Source organism: Linepithema humile, chromosome 4 (assembly GCF_040581485.1).
Source record: "Linepithema humile isolate Giens D197 chromosome 4, Lhum_UNIL_v1.0, whole genome shotgun sequence".
NCBI lineage: Eukaryota > Metazoa > Arthropoda > Insecta > Hymenoptera > Formicidae > Linepithema > Linepithema humile.
Genome location: NC_090131.1, coordinates 919633 through 946893, shown reverse-complemented (window position 1 = coordinate 946893; position 27261 = coordinate 919633). Strand labels below are relative to the sequence as shown.

Genomic DNA, 27261 nt, shown 5'->3' with positions numbered 1-27261 from the left:
TAAAATTATATTCTTTATCTGTTTAAACTTTATGGTTATCCAGTTTTTTTACACGGTTATCCAATTTTGTTTCCAATTGACTCCATCGAAGTGTTTATGAAATCAGGAGGATTTGATGACTTTCCAACTACCATTTGTTAGTATTATACATTCAATCCTGTGAACATACAGGCGAAAACTGTAAAATTTCATTCCCGTAAAAAGTTCCTACGATGCTCTAGGCTGAATGAGTAGTTTCTATTCAGTATGCGCGTGGGGAGTGGACTTCGTTCTTTCTTCTGCGAGTGCCGCAAGCGATGCTGATGAAAATGCAGAAAGACCAATCGAAGGAAGTTCAGGTGGATGTTACTGAGAGAGAATGACAGGAACAATAACAGGAAAGGGATGAGAAAATGGAAATGTACGTGAATCGCACAAAATGAACGAATAAAGTTCGAAACCTAGACTTACTCCAAGATCTGTGGAGTCACAAGCGCACGATGAGTGCGTCTGAATAAATTATAAATAATTAAAATTGCGAGTAATCTTAAATAATGAAGCGGAAAAATTATTAATTAAAAAATAAATTATAAATGCAATTAGAGATGCGCTTTTCATTCTATCGAATAAGTAAAACGAGCGAGCGCGAAAAATACGACGCGCATAAACGAAGGAAAAGGTCAGTCGTGTAAGGTTTGCGCCGTCAAAGAATGTTCTTTTAAAAGTCATTTGGTCCAACACAACGACCCAAAAGAACAGAGTCGACTCAAGGAAAGTTGCTAATGAAAAATTACGCCATCGACGAGCGCCGGAATTGGCAATTAAGCGCCATTACAGGAGGTAAGCGGAAGTTTTCGAGAGAATGAGATGTCCACGAGACTACGCGCGACAGCAAAGGCAGCTTAACTTTATTCTCGCCATAAATTTTCCTTTACTGCGTCACTTTAGATCCCGCAACAACGCAGCAGGTGTTTACAGACCGAAGTTTACGATTAAAGCACCCGAAGGATTTTTGCGGTTGCGTTGCCGCGTTGCCTTTTCATCTACTTTGTCAAAATTCCTTTTTTTTGGATGTAACAAAGAATTTAACATAAAATGAAGTTACTCTCACACCTGTAAAATTTATGATTGGAACAAACTTTTTAATAAGAGTAATTACAATTCAAATTTTATTTTAATAAGGATATTCGCGTTTTCAAAATAATTCGTTTTCAAATAAATAAAAACTTTTAATCTAGAAATGCTTTAAATTTTGTTTGTCCAGAAAATGCGAAATGTTAAATTTATATTACAATGATGAAGTGTGTAAATCAAACTATTTTTAGCTATATCTGTTATATATTTGTATGCGTGTAATCAGAGAAAATACTTTCACTTTTCTAGATCGAACAAATTTTACGCTATGAGGGTCGCTATCTTCACGCGCTGGCGCGAAACTCCCACCATGAGCATCTCCGGCACGCGCTGGTTTCGAGGGCGATTCGGCATTTCCACGCCAAATCGAGTTCAGCTTTTTCCCCGGCACGGTGTGACGCTCTCCTCTTGCAATTGTGTGAAAAAGGAATACGTTCAAAGACACCCTGCACGATCGCGTGTCATCGTGGTGCGATCATCTCCGGATCTCTAAGATTGGATTTTCGTTGGATTTAACAGTTGCTGTAAGTAAATATATATTATATATATATATATATATATATATATATATATATATATTTAAAAAATATGTATAAAGTGAAGAATTAATTTCAAACGGGATGACGTGAAATAAAATATACGCGATAAATTATTATTAATAATGAATAATGAGAAAGGTATATCTATGACGATTAGAATCTTTGCGAAATAGAAATCAAAATGATACACACAGAATGTGTCAGATTAGTTCAAAGTATTATTGTTTTATTGAAGAGATACACTGCATATTTCTAAACGAATGATTCACAACACGGGAAATTGGCACTGTCATAATCCTGGCGCTCCGCCTGCGTTTTTATTTTATCTTTATGCAATGAATGGACAGAAACAAGTTGTGACGCGAATTAAAGAAGCAAAAACACGCGTAAGAAGGTGCAAAGTCATAATGCGCATTGTTCTCTTTTCCTGCAAAATAAATCAAAACATATAATATACATTGTTTAAATAAATATATTGCAATAATATATGAATGGACACATTATGGGTCTCTATATATGGTAAAAAGATTGTGGGAGAGCAAATTAGCTTGGAATAAATTAAAATTATTACGCGATATCAAAACTTTGAATAATCGAAGACACTGATAATTGGGCAAAATTCGTTCGGAAAGTTTTGAAATTGCGGTGCAACAGGTGACGTAGATCGTGCTGGTTCAAATTAAAATTTATGATCGGCGCATGCATCGTGTGATCGAATACGTGTAAGTCCGTTACAAAGTGGATCGTCGAAATTTATGCGTTTTACGATGGTAAATGTCAGACGTCTCGCTTACCCGGGAATGATCCGAGGGTGACCGTTGCCGATCGATAACGCACCCCGATTATCGCTGCACAGACGCGTTTCGCATAAATGATTATTTTTCGCGCAACAGGTGAAAGAATTGCGATGAGTTACTTTCAATTATCTGTGTAATTTATTGTAATTTGAAAGTGATTCTGCATGTAAATCGGCGCGTAGAAACGTGAAGATTCTCAATCAATGAGAAGAGAACAAAAACACGGATGCAAACAGTGCATGTTTTGCAAGAATTTCTTGGAAGTAAAACTTAATTTATCAATTTTGACTGAACCAGTAAATAAGGAAAATTCTGCACTTTCGTGATAAATAACATTGTTATATGTTTACAACCGAATACGTTTATCTGCATTTTCCCATTGCTGACTTCAATTCCGATTTATTGCGGCTTCCCCTCGACCGTTCGATACACAATGCTCTCCATATTTCCGCGCGTTCCGCCCACTAATTAATCGTTCATCTTTAAAGTAATCGGTCCTACAATAATAGAGTCAAATTTACTCGTGCTAAAATTGAACTTCAAACCGCGGTTATTTTTATGCTGGAAAGATGTTGCAGATAGAGCACGTAAAATCGATATATCGTGGCACGATTGCCTGAAAGAAAACGGGAAATAAATGAATAAGCGAACTTACACGGCGGGTACTCTATTATCGCAAGTGCAATCCCCGCACACGATGAACTTTCAATTGATCAATAGGTGATTCGAGATATTTAACGGTATCATCATTTAGTGGTACTGAAAGCTGCGCTGCAATCGCGAATATTGCGCACGAGCATAATCGAGGGATGCTATTTCCAATAATTGGATGCCATAGTGGCTGCTGTCTTATGAAGGAGAGTGGAAAAAGTTTGTCGGTTTTTTTATCAGTAAAATCTCTCCTTCATATACTTTTTATAATATGGAATTAGAGCATAGTTTCATCTTCATAAAGCCTCTTTTTAAGTTTAATATTCTCATGATAGGATAATGGATAATCATTTTGAAGAAATCAAATAAACTCGCGGCACTTTAATAAAGCTATCAGAAAATATCTTTTTTAAATCTAAAAATTTAAATCTGATCAATCTTTCTGCAACGAAAACGGTATCATGAAAGCTATTATCGTTATACGGCGTATCATCTGTTAGTAATTGAGGATTTAGATTGACAAGCAGCGAGGATCGCGCGTAAAGCACAAGATTATATGTTCGAGGACATGTCAGTATCAGTTTTATCGTCCCCTCTCGTTAAACACGCGAGAAAGAATTTTGCACACGGAAAACTTTTGTATTAGTTTTTAAAATTTTAATTCTTTTACTCATCGATTATCAGCACCATTAGTATGTGTAAAATGTTAAAGATGTTTTGCTAGACATATTAATAAAGTCAAGATTGAAATCCATTTAACCTTAAGATAGAGTTCGAAGAGATTTAACGCTATCAAAAGCACGCAATCATCCCAACTGTCAGAATTAATCAAATCGCTCTGCAATATTCAACATATTAAGATGCACGATATTATTATTTGATTGAATCCTCTTGAACTTGTTTGTTCACATTAGAAATTAAACTTGCAACATTGGCTACGTGCCGAAAGCTGAATTGATTTTACTTTTAGCTTTGATACGATTTACAATTACAAACAATGCAAAGAGACTTTTTTAATTTAAATAGAATTTGTCATAATTTTTCTTAATTTATTGCAAAATTATACAAGTGTAAAAAATGAAAAAGTTAAAACAGGTAAAAATTCTTTTTATGGTTTCGCTAATAAAAAATTAATTTTATGTTAAATAAAAAATATAGATTTATAATATATAATATTTCATATATATTAATAAATCATAATCTTGAATATCTTTATCGACGATTTTTTTCCGAAGCTACAGAATTAATCACATGTCTTAAAGTCACGAAGTGAAAAATTTGATACATTGTGAGAAATTTGATACATTGTGTGTGCTTAATTTAACTCGATAATGCCTTATTTAAATTTTCTACATCTCTCCTCTCATGCGTTCGATTATCGATGACCTCGGTCGAGCGAGAAATCACCATGCGGATGCGTTATCAAGCACTAATTTTGCGTAAACATCGCTGCAATCGGCGAGCGATCAATCGACCAATATTCGAAGCTGCATCTCGATGTTTTGTTTGAAGCAAATAGGTTTAACGCCCTCGATGATCATCCGCGACTGTCAATTGACGTCATTTCTCGCGTTTCCCTATTTGCGCCGAGTTTAGCGATAACGCGAATCCAACTCGGATCAGATGACAGGTTGAATTATACCAGTGATGTTTCCCGTTAACGCCTCCCCGGAATGAAGGATTAATTTCTCGATCGATAGCTGTCCAACAAAGAGCTCCGTATGTTAATGGAACTATAATATTGCGCGTTGTGCTAACAACGATCATTACACGCTGATCTGGGTCGGTTGTTCCAATAAAGAGTGCATTAATCAATCTATGCATTAATCGTGTTAAACATTGTGTTGATCCGATATGGATAATTGTTAATTAACGCATCGGCGCACTTGTGAAACTGAAGTGAAGACAATACTGCGGAAAATCGGCAAGATCGTCATCAAGGCGGTTAACGACACGTGAATAGATTTCGCGACGCTGTCATATAAATCATGCATCGAGCGGACGAACAAACGCGGTAAATGTTACGAAATTAATGTAAATCAAGTCGATAACATATAAACAAATGATGATCTCAGTGATTTCAATCTCAAGAGTTTAACGAAAAGTGACGGCGGCGAGATTCGCAACTGTGCATTCGTTCGATCAACGCTCGAGATACATATCGTCAAATATTACGCGATTATGCGATTGCTTACGACAATCTTATTTTATTTTTATGAGTGTTTTAAAAAAATCTCGCTGTTTCATTAATAAAATGTTAGTGCTAACGGCTTATGAAAAGAATAGTTTGAGCGTACTAACCTAGTGTCCCCGAAAACCTTTGTTGTTTGATGAGATGCATGCGTAATCCGGTGAGTCGGTGCATCGAAGAAAGATTCGCAATGTCAAAAAATTTAACATACAAAAAAAAACGTTCAATGGCTTCGACAGATGAAAGGCTAATTAAAGATCAGACATTTTTATCTGAAAATTATTAAAATTTAATGTAATAAATAGGACGCTATTATAATCTCGCGTTATAACTATCAATCATTTTAATGTTAATTATTCTAATGTATTTCTCTTGAGCGTGTCGATACCGCGGCTTTGTAAAGAAGCGCATATTTTAAAACTATGTCGTAGACGATTCGGTTATTCAAGTAAAGATATAAATGGAAGTAAAGTGAGAAGTCACGATAAAAGCAAAGCAAGACACTTTGAAATCTTCAGAACTCGGCGAATTTATGAGAACAGAATCCCGCGGAAGACTGAAGAAGCGACGTAAGACAAATAAACATATGAAGAGAAATCGGCAGCTACCGGAGCGGTTCTCAGTATTCGACAACGTTGACGAGCCATTGAAGACAATTAGCGTTGCATATCGGTCGGGAGGAACGAGTTCACGTCGAAAATAGCGCCATGTGTTTCCGTTCTGTTCGCCGTGGACAGCGTTTACGAAAGCGCAACGGCGCGTCGACGGTGGCAACATCGTCGTGAAGGCAACAAGAAATAAGAGGCGTGCGAGGAATAAGAAACAATTTTCGCCATATGCGCAGTACGCACTTAGGATCCCGATGAGAGAGCAGTGTAAGCTGCGAAGTTAGCTTGTGCGGCTTGTGATTTTCGAAAAATCCGATCTTTTGATTTTAACTTTTTAAAATATCGGATTAGATTTTCGCATTAAATTCCGCAATTTTTTGAATAAAAAAAAAATTATATTTTCACGATTTTTATATGGCAATTTGTTTTTATTTAACTATACATCTGGTGACATTTCGAAAAGCGAGTGGGCGATGTGTCTATATTTAAAAAAGAGTTAGTGACCAAAAACGATCAAATTATATATCGGAATGTATATACCGCAAAGAGATAGCTTTATCAGTGGTTCCATATGGATCTATAAATTGGATGGAAAGCGGATATTTGTTAACCGGTAGCAGGGATATCATATATACGGGACTGGTAGTAAAGATTTCAGAAAGATTTCTACTCCATTAGCGAGCGTACGAATTTCGTGAATAATTTCGCGCACTAACGACATGCATTGTGAAATGCTGCGGTGTTCGCGTAAAATAGAGCAATTAGATCCGCCGTCGTAATGACGCTATTATAATGCGAACACGCAGCAACGTCACAAGCAAATCTTGCCAGCGGCTACGTTAGGATCCGTTGTGTAATTAACAGACGCGAATGATTGACCGCATTAGTTTCCCGCGGGATGAAAGATCGAATCTACCAAGTAATTACCGGCTTCTACGCTCACACAGAAATTGATGAAGCAATCTAGGAAGGCAAGAATACCGCATCCGGCTACACATCGTAACAATTATAAAATGCGTTAAACACACCGATAAAAATTTACACCGGTGTCTATCAATCAGGATGAGCCATAGAGATAATAATATTGCAAACAGTCTGATTGGGGAATTTACAGGCGGTCCTTCAATTCGCGCAAATTGACCGAAATTAATCGAGGCGTCGGGGATAGCGTGGAATGTCGTCACGTTAATCGGCGCATGATGGAAACCGCTATCCATAATAGCGGCGATATTCCACAAGATAGCACAAGTGCCGGAAACGATGCCACTCGTCTGAATTAATTGCTCCGATTATTATCGCATATCATCGATGTTCGTTCTTTTGAATTCGTCGCTGTCGGATGTCGAGAGAAATCTGACAAATTCTTGTAATTCTAGGTCAACACGTGGACAAGGGTAAAGCAGCGAGCGGGTTTGATTCGCGAGGAACTGCGACAATTCGATTCCTGAAGAAGTATTGATACCTGACAATCGAACGGAATACGTCGAAATCCGCGAACAACGTCACTCGTAATTCAATAATGAACTTTCGTGTCGATACTATCCGCGAAACATTGCAATTCTATTCTCCGGAATAAATCATGCGACAGTATCAACAACGATGACGCGAGAGACTTATGAATAATTTCATAACCTTCGACAATACACGCAGAAATATTTTATGTAAATTTGACTTCTCAGTTTCGGCATGAAGTCTCGATCATCGATCTTACAAACGCGAAACCGAATATTTTTGCGAGTTCTGTTGGCCAAGGAGGAGCAATAAAAGACGACAGGATGATTGCGGACCTGATGCCGAATGTCACGTGGACGGAGGAAATCCTCTCCGATCGACGGGACTCTCTGTACATCGTGCTACCGATCACAGTGATTTACGCGGTGATCTTTTTCACCGGCTTGATCGGCAACATCTCCACCTGCGTGGTGATTGCACGCAACAAGTCCATGCACACCGCCACCAATTATTATCTCTTCAGTCTGGCGGTGTCGGATCTGCTGTTGTTAGTGTCTGGATTGCCGTCGGAGATGTATTATATATGGTCGAATTTCCCGTACGTTTTCGGCGAGGCATTCTGCATCATCCAGAGCTTCGCCGCGGAGACCTCGGCCAACGCCACCGTTCTCACTATCACGGCCTTCACGGTGGAGAGGTAAATATAGGAACGCACAACTATCGAGAAAAGAGGATTTTACTGTTGCAACAATGCCGCCGCTGTGAAAGCAAAATAAGATTTATTTTACACGAAAAAATTCGAATAACTTCTATTATAATAATTTGCAAAATTATTTTCCATATTTTGACTGTAAAAATGAGCGGATTACTTGATATTGCATTGAAATCCTGGATTTTGCGAAATTCAGTAAATACCCTTAGAATAATCGCGGATAAACCGTCGACAGATATTTGACGGAAACATGCGTCTCTAATCTCACTATTTCTCGTCTTTTTCCAAAGGTATGTGGCGATCTGTCATCCCTTTATCTCACACACCATGTCTAAGCTGTCCCGGGCGGTGAAATTTGTGGTGGTAATCTGGCTGTTAGCCCTCTGCCTCGCCGTGCCACAAGCCATACAATTCGGCATCATCTACGAGGACAAAAACGGCACCATCATCCTGGACAGTGCCAGGTGCTCGACGCGATGGACGCTGATCGAGCACGCTTTCGTGATCTCAACGATTTTGTTCTTCGCGCTGCCGATGACGATCATCACGGTGCTGTACGTGCTGATCGCCATTAAACTGCGACGCTCGAGTCTGCTGACCAGCACCGTTAGCAAAAGGCATCGCGTACCCGGTGGATTAAATCATGTGGACAGCAACAGAGGGAAGACGAACGCTCAAAAGAACGTCATTCGCATGCTGAGTAAGTAATGGGGTCACTTTGAACAGCCATCGGAAATTACAGCCATTATCGGCTATCTTTATAAGCGCGGTTTGAAATACCCAGAATCGAGCTTCTCTGAGTCACATTCTTGAAAAGCAATTAAAATTTTTCCAATTTTCCATATACGAAATACGAATGTCGAAACGTAAATGTAACGTATATATTCTCGTTAAATTGAGTTCGCTTAGCTTCTCATGCAAATAATTCAAGCGCGTCTCCTTTGTAGCATTTTGTTGCAGAAAATTCAGACGACTTTAAACCGCTCGAAGCGACTCGGCATTGCGGCCGCGAATATCTTTAGACATTCCTGCAGTGATCTCGTCAAATATTCAAATTCGTGCTTAATTATTTGAAATTTGCCAAGAACGCAGATATTCGAGTAATGCTACATGCGCATCTTGCAGCATATTGATAAAATGTGAGTAATTTCGTAAGCATGCAACTGCATTGGCGCAGACATTTATCACTGAAGTTCCTATTTATTGAACATAAATCTCTTTGTTGTGCTTTTGAAGACTTAAAAATCTTCAAATTCTACGGTCGGAAAATCATAGACATTTGCTAGTCGCTTCTCATGCGAGACGATCATAACAAAAATCATCTAACGAATTTATGTTGGCATAAACGTCTGAGTAGAATCATATGTCTCGTAAAATGTCGTTACATGTTACATATTAAATCTTGGCGAAATCGAGAGTTGTGTACATGCTTTTAACTAGTCAGACAGATTTCTTGAAGGAATCTTGTCATAAGAATTTAAACAATATATAATTGTTGAGCCAATGCAGCATTTCATTAATCGCTACCAAATTTGACGCAACAGCAGACACTGCTTGGTCAAACTTTGTAAATTATGAGAATTACATGAACAACTGCCAAAGTTCTAGTTCCCAAAGTTTAGCTCGATCACCGGAAGATGGAAATTCCGGAGAGAAATTATTCTCCAAGTGATTGATCTTCGACGATACGAGATTCGCGTCGACGTGTCTAGCCTTTCGTATTTTTTTTCCACAACGGAAATTCGCGATATCAACTCGTCGCCGACGGACAAATACCGAACGCTGACTCGAGGAAATCACGCGCGTTCATCGGCTTTAGAGTCTCGTATAAATTTCTCCCTCCTGTCACCGCCATGGCGTCGTACGCAATCATGGCTTCAAGGTGAGCCTTTTTCATTCACGTGACATTTACTCCGGCTGCCTTTACGAGCGCTACCATATTAGACTTTCTGCTGCAGAATTTAGATTTCAGATAAAATCTACGTATTTTGATCTATTCTGAAAATATCTAAATATTTTTCGCGTTTTTGAATTTCTAGCGTCACATTTTTAATTCTTTGCAAGCCGGTAATTAAAAACGATGAGCTTATTTTTAAGAAAAACATTTCTTTCGTCATGGACAAATTTTTTAAAAATTATAGTTATCTTAAAATAGTAAAAATATTTAGATTTTTAGTTTTATAATCGACTAACATTTTACGTTTTTCTCGTAGAGACGATTTACAATCATTGACCTTTTACGAAAAAGAAAATTCTTCCGTATTGCTTTTAGACACGTGAATTATCACGCGACGCGATGTTCTTACGATATTACGGTTCGCACGTGATACGAATGAGATCGACGAACCCATGGAGAAACTCATCAACGACTCCCTTGAGACAAGGCTATTTCCGCCGATACATCGATCAATGAAATTGCTGGATGTGATACGATCATTGAGATATCAACGAAATAAGCGAATCGATTAAGCGATTTCGATTTCGATTACCATACATTTTTGCGATTATCAGGAGGGATACGTATATTGCTAATCGAATCGACTCAATAAATTTCAAAGATATTTGGGCGTTTTATTAGGGTCATATCATATTTCTATGTTTTATCTATCGTCGTTAACACAAGTTTATCATATGATTTGTATAATATCAATAAATTTGCAGTTGAATTTTTAAGATACTTTTTTCTCAATTAAAATTTGAAATTAAAATTGAACTTTAATTACAGAAAATCAGGATCAGATCAAATAAATAGTTCAAGAAATAAACAAAAGCTTATTCCTCGCATTTTTTTAAATGTCAAACGAATGCTATACGAACATAAATTGGGCGAGATATGTAAAACTCGTAATTCTTCAATCTCTGCCTGTTATTATTCCGCATGGAAGAAACGCACATTTCCGGCGGAATCACATCCAGATATAATATTTTACGTGATGCAAAAAATTAAAATCTACTACAGACACCCCAAGCGAGGCGACGAAATTTGAAATATGAGGAATATAAGACTCCAACCGCTACATATTTCTTTCGCGAACTATCGTCTTATCTTCTCCCGCCGTTACACGAGCAACGTTGATTTCAAGAGCTTGCGTCTGAAGCTCCGAAGAATTATTCCGCTCGCGCACAATAATGGTCGTAGATAAACGGCCTGCTCTTCTTCTCTTAACGCTTCTAATCTTTCATCACGTCATACGGCGTGTCCTGATTTCGGTCGCATCGCGAAGGACGAAGCCGCCCGAACAAGCCTCCCCGAACAAACTTTCAGACCTGCGTCGATCTTTTTATTGAATTTCTTGTGAACTTTGCTTTCAAGGTCTTCGAGTATCTCGCAGCAACGAATTTAAGCGACGCAAATAAAGGAGAGATATATGGGGCGAAAACCGACGCAGTTTAGATGAAGCCAACCCTTTTTGCAGAACAATGAATCCTACAAGCCATTAGTATAATAAATATCTAACTTTATGATTTATATCAGTAATTTTAAACATCTCTATAAATAGTACTCAGATTCCAAGTCTATTAAAGTCTTGAAAAAATAATCATCTCTGCATTCTTGATTCTGTATGTAAGAGTAGCTATTTTTGACACAAATACTTTGATGAAGCAGAACGCGATTGCTGCTTTTACGCGGTGTATTTCTGGATACATTTTGGCGAACTATGGCTTGTATACTCTTGCTTGATGTAGCCAGCCGATTCCAGTCTATTTTCCGCCCAATTTAACTTACGTAAGCCGCGAGGAGTGATCCTCGATCGTATCGAAGCTTCTGTGTGATCGTGGATTACATCCAAATTTAAGCTAAATTATTATGACAATTTGCAGATCTTTCGAGCTGCGATTTATTACTCGCGTTAGCGCGCCGATCATTTTCCGATCTCTATTTCATTATTGTATCTGTTCTTCTTGACATCGCGAGCTAGAAATAAACTATTCGGAAATCTGTATGCTTTATGCATGCGCAAACATACTGATTATCGTGTTATAAAATTTCATGAAAAATGTAGAACAAATAATTACATATGTTTGACAAAGTGGAATTGCGCAAGAATTTATTGAAGCGTAAGATTTTTTGATCAAATTTCTCGCGGTTATGCAACCGTAATTCTTGTACAAGATTGTTATACAAACGAATTTACGAAAATACCTCGCTAGTAACATAAATCTCTCATGCTAACAAGAGCGCTGAAACTCTTATATCCACGATGTAGTAGCGCGACCGATTCGATACGAGTTCGAAGTTTAATCAATTTTGCATTTGTGAAAAATACACGTTGTCAGTTTAAAATAATAACCGTCGTATTTTCTTACACAAACTCTCTCGGTGTAGAAGAGTTTCACAATATTTTACAATCTGCGCACTTTTGCCCTAAACCGTTTTTATTTACTTTATTTACTTCCAAATGCTAGCCGAGCGCCACGTGGCGACCAAAAATACATATCGAAAAAAACCATCATTCACGTTTACTTTCGATTTCTCAATATCGTCAAGTGCTAAGGAGGTAATAAGCCATCTTATTCACCGCATCCGTGCGCCCCTACGTCGATTTATCAATCTATTGGCCAATAGAAACTCTCGTCAAGCCTCCGATGAATCGTTTCTTATTACGGTATATATCAAAAACTTTCTCCCTTCATTTACTCTTCCTATCATGCGGAAATAATGTGTGCTTCTTGCAAAAAAAAAAAAAAAAAAAAGTTTTCATCTCCCACGTACGCGCCTCTGTTTTCCTTTCCTCCTTCCGAAGTCCGAAACATTCGTGTTCTTCGGAAATGAAGACGAAGAAGACACATTTCATTGACTCTAAGAAGTTAGTTCACTGTATCACTGCTTATCTTCATAATGGAATCCTCTGTTATCAATCCGGTCCACTGGACACGAAATGACGCATACACGAGAGATTAATCGTTTTTATAAATGGCATGGGATATTAAATGTTTGATCTTTTGGTCATCGCTTGACAATGAAATACACCAGATATTTATTATATTTGTACATTTGCTTCGTGAACATATTGAGGAAAATAATTCAGGAAAGGAATATATATTACATTTAGAAATGCATATTTATAATTGGAATATTTACTTGAAAATTACAATATTAAACCTGAAAAATTATACATGCGCATGCGATCGTTTGGAGATACGCGAGTTTCCTGAGCAAGGCCTTCATTATTTCAACCATTGTTCTATCAACAAGCAAATCGATCGCTCGTAAATTTATCGGCGATGGTCTACAGTTTTATTTGCCCGTTACGCTTTTGCGGATATTTACCTACCGCAAAGATCACAGTGCACGTGCCTTTAGGCGGCAAGTTTTTCAATACGCGTGGTACGTGATCATGAAATATTGCGTTTATCAAACGAAATTGAAGCGAGCTTTTGATCCGTAATAACTGCGCATCATTCTTCTGTTATAATTTTCTACACTGTAAAAAATTACTGACTGACAATTCAGACAAAAGTGTTTGAAGTTTTCTTACAGTCACATTGTCTGAATTTTCGGACAGAATATTGTCTGAATTTCTAGCTACAGTTGTCTGAATTTCTAGCTACAGTTGTCTAAATTTCTAGCTACAGTTGTCTGAATATTTCTGATCTCAATGCCTGAATATTCAAACACTTTTATCAGAATTTAGATGTGGTTTTTTTAAAATACTAACAATATATTTTGGTTTAAAGTATACTCAATGATGCGATGTTTCCTACCGGGCTTCCGACTCCCGAGCCCCACGCAAGCGAGAAGCGCGTACATGTTTTCGCTTGCGTGGCGCTTGGGAGTCGGGAGCCCGGTAGGAAACATCGCATCATTGAGTATACTTTAAACCAAAATATATTGTTAGTATTTTAAAAAAACCACACTTATCCAAACTTGTTTTTCACTGGTATACATATATTTTATTAAAAAACACAAACACCACGTGATCATAAAACTTTTCGGATGTAAGACTGATGACAGAGAACGAGATGTAAGTCGTAGTCGTGGACGTATGGTAAGGCAGAGAAAAACGTAAGTCGCGAAACGTATCTACACAATAACTTTTCACGACTTACGTTTTTCTCCGCCTTATCATACGTCCACGACTACGATTTACATCTCGTTCTCTGCTATCAGCCCAACTAATATTCCGTAATGGATTCCACGACGCGACGTCAGTTGAGACTGCTTCAACTGCATTTGTTACACTGCTACTGCGTCTTCGCTACTGCGCGAACATCCACGCATCGGGTTATAAAACCACAGCATGTCTGAAATTTTAGACAGATGCTGCTTTCAAATATGTTGTCTAATTTTTTGGACACCAATTCTAAATTTTTCGGACAGACGCGCCACTATTCTGACCTTTCAGAGAAACTACTCTGATAATTAAGACAGATTGTCTGAAATTACTTTCAGGCACCCAGATCTGAAAATTTAGACAAAAATGTGTCTGAATTTTTAGGCAATTTTTTACAGTGTATTGTTGACTTACACATTCGTGGACAGCAATACATTTATCCGTATTTTCCAATAATAACGACATTTAAATGCAAGCAAACGCGTATACATACAATTGGAACATAGTAACAAAAATTGAAAAAAATTTAAAGTCAACACGTTTTTACCTAGCGCAAAATCCGAATTATTTCATATCCAAATATGCGAATCGGCTGCCGGCAAGATTCACGAAAGTGGAAACGAAAAACCATTTCGAGAGTCGCGATACGGTCTGACTCGAATTTACGATCGTATTGGGATCGCTTATCTTCGAGTCTGATGGCCAGGCGCTTCGGTTGAAGAGATAATCGAAATAAAAATGTCGGTCGTCATACTGTCCAGCGTGTGGGTGAATCTCGTTTGCTGACGACCGTGAGTAGTAATAAAATTCCCTTGCAGTTTGTAAAAAAAAAAGAGAGAGAGAAAAGAAATACCTCTGCGTTTCCGTGTCGCTGAACTTTTTCCAGCACTGCGAAAAACTGCGACGAAAAACGGAACGATGTTTCAAGTTAACGCTCCAACGATTCATTTACGTTTTGATCGATAGACGACTGAAAACAGGTATTTACGATTGCAATATTCCGTAAATTGTAAAAAGTCGTCAACCAACATCGTTTCCTGGAAATTACAGAACGCTCCTCTAGAACATGTGAGACGCTTTTTTGTAAAATATTTTTCAAAACTCGAGAGAAATGTTGTGGAAAATTGTCCAAACTCTGAGAAATATTAAAGGTGAACAATGTTTTACATTTTATTTCTGTTCTTTTCTCAGTACTCGTGTAACAAAAGGCAAAGAGTTCGATTTTTTTTTTAAACACTCTTAATAAGTTGCGATTTTATTCCGAGTTTCTTTATCTTTCAGCTTTTATATAAATTATAATCCACTGTTCATTATTCTTTTTTCTTTTTATTAAATATCGAGTTTTTTTAAATTAGCGCCACGGAGATAATTACAAATAAACTACAAAAACTCGATATTTATTGGAAGTAACACACGATTCTTATAATACGATTTTATTTGAGTTATTTTGCGTTTGCTGGCTCTCAAGTGTTTTCTTAGTACATAATTTTCCAAGCTTTCTCACAGAGATTTGCGTAAATCAATGTTGAAAGTTTTATTCTACCCTACATAAATCTCGCCTTTTTTCGACACCTGTCACATTCGTCATCCCGTAATAACCGTTCAAAGACATTCGAGCAAAGGATAAAGCTGCTTTTTTTACTATATTTTTTTCACTCTTTTTCTGAATTCACAATCATTGCGTGAGAGATAACGTTTTCATCGACCACTCTGTTTAATGAAATGCTTCGCCTCCTTATAGTTAACTGTGCATTACACAAAAATCGTTCGACCGGAATTTAATCATTTTATCTCTCGAAAATTCCGACATTTCTCACTTACAGCAGAGAACAGTGTGACGTAATAAAAGTTCGTTTTCCTGGTGTAAAGTAATGAGATTCCGGAAGGTGACTTAGAGCGGCACTAAATGAAGGCAAATTGTCTCTCTGATGATTCCGCAGTGCTACATTGCGGGTTTTCTCGATACGTTTCAGTGACACGGGATTTGCTCACATTTTGTCTTTATGTGCAAAAAGTCTTCATTCAGTTAATCCTAAATATATACTAACAATTTTTAAACAACGCGAACAAGCTGTTGTAAATCGAAATGGAAAAAAAATTTTTATAAGTTTTTTTTATAACTTAATTTTTACAGCAATTTAGTTTTAATAATGCAGCAATTAGTTTTAATAATGTGAAACTTTGGCAAACAGTGTTTCATAAGACAGCGAAAGTTTTCAAATTGTTTGACTCGTGCAGTAATTTTATTAATCCTTAATACACTCGCGTTAATTATTCCTGTCGTAAAGTTACTTATTATCAATCTCTCATAGTTGAAATTATCGACTCGAAAGTTTATGAATTTGAAGTCTTGAGTAACTTTAAACAGCATTCGGCTCTTTGCAAATCCAGAAGCGAAAGTATCTTAATTATGCTAATCACTTAAGACTGCTTAAGCACGCGTTAATCTCATTTTACGGGAAGTTATTTTATTCTATTTTTTTTCTGTTCACGTGACGCGCATGAGAAATTGAAAGACCGCATAAATTTGCTTTGATCCGACAATGATTTTCTTTTTGTCATTACAGTCGCAGTGGTGGTGGCTTTCTTCATCTGCTGGGCGCCGTTTCATGCTCAGAGATTGCTGGCCGTATACGCTCAGAGCAGAAAATCTGAGCCGGAAGGCGCTTTAGTTCTAGTCTACACTACGCTCACGTACGTGTCAGGAGTATTTTACTATCTATCCACTACAGTAAACCCGCTCCTCTACAATATCATGTCCAACAAGTTCAGGGAAGCCTTCAAGGTGAGTTTTCTGGCTCTTATTCCGGAGAAATCAAATTCCAATTGATTTAATTTAATTTTAGTTGATTTTTCGCTGCATAACTAACTGTATAATTAACTTTATAACTTAATTAAGAAATAGACGAGTGTAATTTTATATTAATTGATGTAAAATTGTATACAATTAATATTAAAAGTAGTTATATTAACTAAAACTTTTTTATCTCTATTCCAAATAGCCTCTCTATACATTTACGTAGTCTGTAATGTTTTTTTACCTTTGACACAAATTACTCTCTTCAACCGAACTGCGAACTTGGCGCCCTCAGCATTATCGATAAAACGTCAATTATGATTTTTAAGAGAAAAATTGCGAGAATGGGAAAGCTTCCATAATTTCATTTAATGTTCCTTTTCAGTCGATGTTGCCCAAGCGTTGCATCAGGAAGTGCTCGTCCCACAGGAGTAACCGTCGACAGCCGATCTACAGCAGCCTGTCGCGATGTCAGAGGTCGATGAGGCACCGCTTCGAGGACACCCAGCACTCGCCGTCGATATCTGTCAGTGACGAGCAGCAGCAGCGACTGACGCATATCGTGTTGGCGAACGCGAACTCCTGCGAGCCGAATGAACTCGCGAAGTCACGGGATGAGCAACAGGTGCGACCTGTCACCGCGACTGCTGTCAAAGAATCTGCAGGCCGTCCTGAATACGCGAGAAGTGTGTCCAGAAGCTCCAATTCCAGCCAGCTCACCATGATGACGACATTAAGTAAACAGGCTCTCAGCAACGAGGGCAACCATACCGCGAGCGAATATCTGCTGAAGATACACAGATCGCCGAAAGCTGTCACTTTAGGTAGCGTCCCTTTGCTGCTGCCTTTTCGCGGCTCTAATTAATCCACGGTGCCTAAATAATGATAACGGGCTTTTTAAATTTGCTGAAATTTAATCGGAAGACACTGGAAGATACCGATCTATTATGTGCGTGATCGTACACGCATAGAATATTATCTCGCGTATCTAATGACGACCTAACAAGTGAAGTGCATTTTCTTACGCTTTGCTTAACAAAGCAAAGCAGTGTGCTTGTCGCTTCGAAATTGAAGCGTAAATAAACTAGAAAGATGCGAGTAATAAAAATGTACATGATAATAATAATTATATATGTATTTTTTTATAACTGCAGCATTGACATCTGTTCTGACAACGAAGTTATTTAAAAGCAAACACTTGAAAATAAGAAGTGAAATTCGACTCTTCGAAAACGGACAAATTTGTTTCTATTTATTGTCAAGAATATTTGCTTTACTTTCATTTGTGATATAAATAGTAAATAAAAAGCGTAAATATTTATAAAAATCTCTTACGGCCCAGTACAAGCTATAGGGAAGATATTCTCTGGCACTTCCAGCAGGGATCCTCACGGAGAAACTCGGCCTCGGCACGAAGGGACTTTTCGCCGCAAAACACCGGAAAAATCCGCCGATCAACTCGACGAAGCCAAAAGTGGAGAACGCGTTACCAGCGTCGCCGCCGCCACGATTTCAGAGCCATCCAAGCATCGAGAGCACCAACACGATCAGCAACTCCAGTCTACAGGACCTCGACGAGAATGAGTTCACCGGATCGGAGTTGGCGCAATACATGGGCGAGCTGAACTGCGATCTGGTCACTTGACATTCGTTCTCCGCAGCGGAGCGTCGCCTTTCGAATTAAAGGTAACGCAAATGATTCCTTGGATGCCATATCCTTACACTCTCTTGTGTAAATTCTCAATAGAACAGTTCAAAGGTCGTGGTAGTATGCGCTTTCACCTATAGTGTTTGTATACCTGTGTGAGAATACGTAGCTGTCGATCGAAGAATTAAGCAAATTACGAGTTTCGATGCAACGATGAATTAATTGCGTGCCGGACAATGCACAAAACAGTTGCATCATTGGAACGAATTGGCGCGGAACGCGCGACGCGACCAGTGAGAGATTATCGCTGGAGGGGACGAAGTGAACGGAATTGATCCAACATGTCACGTAAGAAGAGTTACAAATAACAAACTATGAGAAAATGAAAAAGAATGTAAACGTTATTAAAATCGTCTACGGTTCTCAGACTGAGCGGAACGGTTTACGCGCGTCCGCGATTTTATGGAAGCAGTCGAACCAGAAATTGCGACATGAACAAAACGAAAAAACCCACACAGGTGAGTGTTTAATATAGAGATAAAAATACGTACGTTCGCGTACGTTCATATCTCCCTGTCCAGTATGGCTGTTAATAACGCTAGTCGTCTGTTATAAGCGCGGAGAAAAATTCAGCATTAAGCTTTCACAAAAATATAAACATGAACGATGGACATATTCTCTGATACGATAGTGAGTAAAAAATAAAACTGTTATCATATGATAAAACATCCTGATTTTTGTTTGTAAAACCTTAAGAGTGTTAGATTAATTTTTCTTTCTGATAACGATAAAATTAATAATGATGATGATATAATATTACGATGTAATCACGTAAAGTGTTCTGTTAAGATTATATCATGTTGATGCAATGTATAAAATAGCTTGTTTTATGTCCGCCGCTGATCTTTATATTTTGTAATTAAATGAAATATATAAGAGAGAGAATTTTAGCGTACGCTAATCGTAATTGAAAATTTATATAGGATATAAAAGTCTGTGTAACTTATTTATTTTTTTCATCTTATGCGACGCTAAGAAAATGTATCAACTTGTATAAAATTATTTCGATGGCGCCAATAAAAATCGGTATTTTGTAAGAAAACTTTTATATAATAGTTTTCTAAATTTTTTGTTCATCTTTTACAGTAAAACTAGAATATTAAATAAATGCTAATCAGAATTACCATTTTTTCAGATAGATTATTAATAAAATAATATTGCAAAAATTAGCAATATCCAAAAATATAGTCGCAACTTTTTTATTGATGCCATCGATTTATATACATAATTTCGAATAAACTTCGGGATTTATTTTTATACATATATTATTTCATGACGATAATTTGATCGACGATAGATGCATCTGAGCCATTTATTGCATATACGAAAGCTGTACATAAACATGCATATGCATATATCTTGCTAAGTAAAAACGTAATAGCTACTTATTTCAAGATATTCCAATAAGTGCATAATGTTAGGTTTTGCTATCTTAAAGAATCATTTATGAAAAATTATTTTTGCGATATATTTTTTTAGATTACATCGAAAAATGCTTTTATGTTTATCATAGAAAAACAATGATAAAGCATTTTTCTCTGAGGGGGCTTAAAGAAGAAAGTGTCTCTTAGAGTGTCGATGTAAAATTAAATCATGTTTATTCGATGGATCTTAATCTCTTTTTACGCTTATCATATAGCGATATCAGTTGTTAGATTGCAGAGTAACCGGCTAAAACTACTCCGAATTAACACAAATTTTTTTTACAAAACTGTAAAAATTTAGAAAAGAGCAACATTGATATAACATGAAATCAAAGTGAAAGTATAAAAGCATAGACTGTTTTATTTACAATTCAGTCTTCGGTCGCTTCTCGATGTAAGCTTTAATATTGGGAAGCGCGCGGACCTTCTCCACTAACTTCTTCAATTCCGGATGATCCTTGTTCGGATCTCCAGCCAAGACAACCGATAGATATTCACAATACGCAGCCCACAAAAGATCTGCCCATGATAACTAGAAATACAAAAACATGTTTTCGTATTTTTAAATAGATAAAAAATTGTGATTTAACAATGCATAGACAAGCATATTTTCTCTTAAATTTCTACACATATTATTTTATAATTTCAATAATCTATGTGTTCAATCGTGCATTGAAGAATTGCCATTTTCTCGCGCGCACCTCTTATATCAACGATTTTAATAAATGTAATTAGTTTGGCGATGAAAAAAGATAACATGTATAATATCTTTGGATTAAAAGTCTTTGGTAATCATTTACCTTGCCACGGACGAAGTGTCCGCCGTTGCTCTTAACTTGAGCCTCCAGCTTTTCGAGCAGGAAGGGCAATTTTTGATCAGCGGTCTCTTTGAGTTTTGCTTTCAAGGCGGCATCCTGTTCCCAGTAATACGTACTCAAAGCTGCGAAAATAAATCTGCATTGAAATTTTTGCGTCACAGAGAACACTCCTCATTAAAACGCCGCGGAAAAAAAGAGCAATAATGATATAGAGCGCGACAATTGTTCAGGAAATGCACGGCTTGTTGACTCCAAATAGCCTTCAGCTTTTATAGCGCGCAGCACAGCGCGGCAACAGCAATATTGTAACCGGCTTGCATAGCAATGTATACATTGCATCATATTGCGTAATCAAATCTCTCATCTACGCGGTAGAAACAAGAAGTTACGCACATACGTGTGTGTGATTATATAATTAATGTCGCCGGCGATCCTCACCTACTCTCAAATCGTCGATAGTTTCGACCGTGGCGTCGATCTCCAACGCCTCGATATCGTCGGACCCATATAAATTGCCCTTCTTGGCGATGAAGCGACTGATGGCCTTAGATTGAGGATACTTTTGACCGTCGATCTCGAGAACCGGTAATTGTCCCAAGGGCGTGTCTGCAGTTCGTAGAAATTAATTAAATGATTGCAGAGCAACGAAATGCGTTTCGACGCAATCGACAAAACAAGTTTTCTATGAAATTTTATTTGGAACTCGTAACATACTTGGTTTATGTTTCGGCCATTCATCGAAGGTGAGTCTGACATCTTCGAATTTAATCCCGCTTTGGCTGAGCAAGTACCTAATTGGCTCGCCTAGACCGGTAATGTTAAAATATGTTACCTTGTACGTCGGCATGTTCTGAAAATAGCGTAATCAAACATATTTGCACAGTGAACTTTTACTATTTCACACATTATTAGATCGATTATTATTCTTATACGATTCGACGGTGCTCCGCATTTAGCTATTTCAAAATATCATTTTTTTTTTAATATCAGTTTACAGAAGTAGATTGCAAAGTGCAGAAAAGATATAATTTTTTATTCTGTTACTATAAAGTAGCATTTTTTTTAAATATCAGTTTACAAGAGAGAGCGTTATCCATTTAATCGAGAAGCGTAATAGAGAGAAAATATTTTTTTATTACCTTCTAGTTTGTAATCCAATCTTTTTTGCAAAACGACTCTGAAGACCGATGTGCACCTTCTCACGAACTGAGAACGACTGACAGTCTCTTTGAAGCGCGAGATATTTCTACAGTCTGCAGTAGCTCGAGGACATACGCTCTTATGTTAGCAAGTTTAGATATACACCGGATATTCAAAATAACACTTATAACATGTTTTATGTGTGTGATGTAATTGGCATTACCTTCCAGAGACACACACACATACAGATTTTACGTGTAGGAAATGGAAATTGTGTATTTTTCTCATCTTCTCCTGTAATCGACATGCTGATCACGGAACCACTGATCATTAATAATTATGTCGAAGTCTATTATGATAAATAGAGTTATCAATACAAAGATTATTAAAAAATTGTGTATTTACTGTTAAAGGTGATAACTACTTATATTATTAAAGCATTTGTATTATATTAAATGTTCTTTGGTAAAAGAGCGGCGCGGAAATATCGGAGAGACAAATATGCCAGCTAATTACCGCTTAATGCCGATTGATGCAATTACAATGCTCTCGAAAAATCAAATTAACTTGTACTCTTCGTAACGTTACCTCGTTCAAATGAACAACGCATTTATTTGTTATTAAAATGTATCAAGCCACGCATCAACTACGGTATTAAATATATATTACTATAGATATTTATTATCTACAATTATGTCGAGATGTAATAATTATGTAAATATGCGATACTGTTAACTAGACAACAATTTTCGTAAAATATATTCAGCTTAAATGTATACAACTGATAACAAAATGTGATAACAAACCTAATATGCATGTACGATATGCATAATGAATGTTTGCGTAATATTGATATGCGTAATGAATGTTTGTATCTCATCTGTCAATACTCTATTATAAATGTAATTTTGCAATGTCATTTATTTAACATGCGTTCTTTTAAACACAGTCCGCATATCAACGTTCGTGCAATCAAGATTTATCGTCGATGAGGCGTGGTTCTGTCCCCACCTTATCTACAATATAACGTATCATTATGTGAAGTACATAGTCAGCTCTTCTTGTGTGCTTATGCGTCTATTAATAGAAATTACTCATTACTTCTGAATGAATTGCAAATTTTGTACGCATAAAAAATATATGCAGAAAATGTGCGATAAAAACTAACAGAATCGAATCAATGCTGAAATGTATATTGAGATATTAGGAATAATCATAATTTTAATATAAAAAGTAAAAGAAATAAAGTAAAAAATGTATTTTTGCTTCTTTTTTTTCTTTATTCATTAATCATCGTACGTTTCCATATGTTTTTTAATATATATCAATTAGAGATATTTCTTCCATATATTATATAGTTGGAACAAACGTTTAAAATATAACAATTGAAATAAAGAGTTTAAAATATATTATGAACATTATATATTGTTGAAAAGGATTAATTAAAAGATGCTGGCTGAACTTTGTCCAAAACATTTTAATAACACTATCGAAACAATGTTATACAAAGATATTTTTGCGAAAAGAATATATTCATCAACACTATTTTACTCAAGTTTTTATTGTAAATACTATTATCCAAAGGTGTCCTCGCGGCATAATAGACGAGAAACACGCGCATGTTTCCAGTTACTCAACGAATAGCCGTAATTCCCCTCGATTGCAACTAACTCATGCGACCTTCGACTACATTACGTCGATACTGCGATAATGCTGTGACATAGCAACTTCAAAAGTCACGATATCCCACACGAACCTTCTACAGCGCTGCATATCAGCATTTCGCAATAGCTACAGTTTAATTATCTCCTCTTATCTTGTTTATCGTTTCTTGTTATTCAATAGCAGTTAAATCTTACGTGGTTCTGGATACTCGACGTTGGAAAAATAATCAACATTCCTGTCAATTATCTTCTCAATGCAAGATTTTCTCCAGGGGAATTCAGTACGAATAAAATTATATTGACCTCAACCTGAATAAATATAAGTTATCTCATAAAGAAAGGCGCGAAATATAAAAACGTAGACGTGCTCTAACAAATTGAATGAACGGAAAAACAGGGTTTGCAATTGTGAAAGAAATCACAAACAAAATGATTGAAGTAGCGATTTATTGAAATACAAAACTAGCTGTATAATGAAAAAAAATAATCTATTTCTCAAGTGAATAACAATCAGTCATCTTTAACGAATGTTAAAGAACAGGTATAGTATATTATAGGAATAGTATATTATAGGAATAGTATATTAAAAATATATTCGACAATCTATCGTACACACCTGCCGTACATAGATATTAAAAGGGGAAAAATATGCGATTTAATCCGATAAGTGAATAATCAATTATCTTCCAATGAAACTACAGATCAGATGGCGGACGTTTCTCGACCCATTTCTTGATGTTCGGTATCTCTAGAACCTTCTGCTTAAGTTGCTTCAGATTCTCGTACTTTTCGATGATGTCTTCCTTATGCATATGGTTCAAATAATCCAGAAGTGCGACAAAAGTGAGATCGGCCCAGCTCACAGCGCCACCGACGAAGTAACCGCCATTCTTCTGCACCTGTGCGTCGAGACGCTCCAAGTAGAACGGCACCAGCTCGTCAGCAACCTTGCGTTTCTCCGCTTTAACTGTCTCGTTGGTCTCGTAGTGGAAAGCCGCAATTTCTAATGTAAAAAAAAGAAAAGAAAGCACATTAAGATGAACAAAGAAATCCAATCAAAGAATCGAATTGGTCACTTAAATTCAAATATTAATTTTGAGAAATAAATTCGAATCTTTGGCCTTAATGGTTAAAAAATTGGAAAAAAATTGAATAAATGAATTATTGACTACTCACTGGCGCGTAAATCGTTGATATTATCAATAGTAACATCGATTTCCAGTGCTTCCCAATCGTTCTTGCCGGCAAGTTTGTACTGCTTCGCCAAGTAACGGCAGATAGCAAAACTTTGATTGACCTTTTTTCCGTCTATTTCAAGTACGGGTACTTGGCCGAATGGCGTAGCTGAAAAATAATAGAGCAGGTGAATATATTATATTAAATAACATAATAAAATCGGAAGTCTATGAGATAAAATAGCTATTTGAATTTCTAATGCAACGAATATGAAATTATATCTATCCTACAGATATAATAATACAGATAAAATATTATATCTGTAGGATATAATTTCATATTCATATATATTAAGTAACTGACAATTAACAATTCATCACTAAAGCTGAATTCATTTAAATACAATTAAATGATTAAATCAAATTCGGACAACGCAGGATCCAAGTATAAATTCGTCTCTATTTTTTATGAATTTATTAAAATTACTCTTTTTGTGTAGAAGCTTCGTGATGCTGAAAAGCTTTCTTATCAATCGTATAAATTTAGTTACGGCGTAACTGTGCATTATCAGTTAGTTTGAATTATACGAAAATGCTTTCCTTATACCAATACGCTGTTTATTTTGAAATCATACAAACGCGGCACGTTATTAAACGATTGAATACGGAGCATTGTGTTTGCATGACAATACCGCCGATTGTCCCCTAGGACAATTGTAATACATAATAAGAAGTACAGAAATCACCATTGTCAACAAAATAACATTTATTTCCACTTCTGTGATCTACAAAAAATTCACTAGAACGGTAAATATCTTGTTGAGCATTACATTGGTAATAATTTGCTGTGTAATAAGAATATTTTAAATTTTCTAAAGGGTAAAAAAATATGTTATAATGAAAAATAAGTGAGCGCCAAAGAGTAACATGGAAATCATGTCTCTGCTGCGGATTGATTGCAAGTATTATAAATTTTAATTAGCTCATGCAGGTGTACATACTCGGCTTAATCTTCGGCCAATCTTCCTGATTAAAGCGGTCATCGACGAATTCTACACCAGCATAGCTCAATATGAAGCGAATTGGCTCGCCTAATGCCTTAACGGGGAAATAAGTCAGCTTGTAGGTAGGCATATTGCTGAAAAAAAAAGAACTATTATCTCCATGTTTAATTATTATCATAATTTAGAACGTGAGAATATTCCAATGATGGATAATATTTTCAATATGTTTTAATTCTCTCAAGATCATCCATTGATATTCATATTGATATCAGAAGAATTTAGTTTTTGGGAACTTCAAGTTTAACTCTTTGACTCTTTTAATATTTTATTTAATTAAATTCCAATAAGTTAAATATTAAATTTAATATTTAATAAATGTTATCTTTAGTGAAATGAGTGGGTAACATGTAACATGATTAGTCGAATGTTCTTATCTCTTGTCACTGAATTATGTTATATTGATGAATTAACATATTTTCGACAAAAACTTCTAGGATGCAAATATACAATATTTAGTGTTCACTCTTTTGCAATTTTGAGATTATTGTACAATTCAATTTCTTATATTTTTTAGCTATTTACATGAGTTATCATTTTTATAACACTTAAAATTATTTTATGTAATTATAAAAATTTATGTGTAACGCTATAAAGATTTCTGTTAATTAAAAAAATTACATTCTTTTAAAAACATAAGGCAGGAATAAAATTTCTATAGAAATTTCCACTCTAAATATTCTGTATAAAAGATCAACACATTGAATTGGCACAATATCACGCAATCTTTGGACTTTATAGAAACTAATAAAAGTTTTATTCATCGTTCACGACTCGTACTTCGTCTGTACATTTTTGATATTGATGAATAACGCCATTATGAAGGCATCTCTCTTCTAGGTTATTTTTGGCCGATATGGATATATAACGCAATATTTTACATCGCAATTATTCGGAAACCATTTTTTCCATCTTTATTCATGTTTCAATCATTATCATTATTGCTTCGTTATCATGATGAAGCATTTAATTAATTAATCTTGACAAATGTTATCCGGCAGTGAACTATTGTACATGAGCTTTACATCAAATACTCACTGTAATATATAACGTAATTTATTGTAATGAGTTAGTTAGCTGACGAAGTTTGGATCTTGTATTAAAGTAAGAATAAAGAGGATCTACTTACATTTTCTCGAGTTCTATAACAGAAGACAACGCCCAACGCACTGGTGACAATACCTGCGAAAATGCCGGTTGAACGCGGCTATTTACTTAGCCTGCCTAGCCCCACTTGGCCCTACCAACGCGATATCCCCTCTTCATCATTCCGATGTGGAACGAGTGATTAAAACGGAGAAGCGTCTCTCTGTAAATCGTAATAGAGGGAATGTACATATCAAGCAAGAACCGCG

General features: G+C 36.3%; 2 protein-coding genes across 6 annotated transcripts; one reads left to right on the top strand and one right to left on the bottom strand.

The window, feature by feature from the left end:
- The first annotated feature begins 1088 nt into the window (after positions 1-1088).
- Positions 1089-24240, top strand: LOC105669202 (pyrokinin-1 receptor-like). 5 transcript variants are annotated; one of them, XM_067353256.1, is made up of 6 exons: positions 1089-1637; positions 7276-8048; positions 8354-8763; positions 16687-16904; positions 17302-17740; positions 18071-18379. In XM_067353256.1, the coding sequence occupies exons 2-6, from the start codon at positions 7675-7677 to the stop codon at positions 18208-18210; spliced, it is 1581 nt and encodes a 526-aa protein (XP_067209357.1). In that variant the 5' UTR covers positions 1089-1637; positions 7276-7674; the 3' UTR covers positions 18211-18379. The 5 variants fall into 5 exon arrangements, with proteins under 5 accessions (XP_067209357.1, XP_067209358.1, XP_067209356.1 ...); XM_067353255.1 differs by having other exon boundaries at positions 1091-1637; positions 18299-24240; XM_012362013.2 differs by having other exon boundaries at positions 1091-1637; positions 18296-24240.
- LOC105669156 (uncharacterized) lies at positions 20206-25983 on the bottom strand. Its single transcript, XM_067352885.1, has 8 exons — positions 25847-25983; positions 24847-25014; positions 24367-24673; positions 22230-22329; positions 21581-21716; positions 21305-21472; positions 20849-20988; positions 20206-20580 (listed from the first exon to the last, which is right to left on the bottom strand). Exons 1-8 carry the CDS (start codon positions 25977-25979, stop codon positions 20413-20415), a joined length of 1320 nt encoding a protein of 439 aa, XP_067208986.1. The 5' UTR covers positions 25980-25983; the 3' UTR covers positions 20206-20412.
- Positions 25984-27261: the final 1278 nt, after the last annotated feature.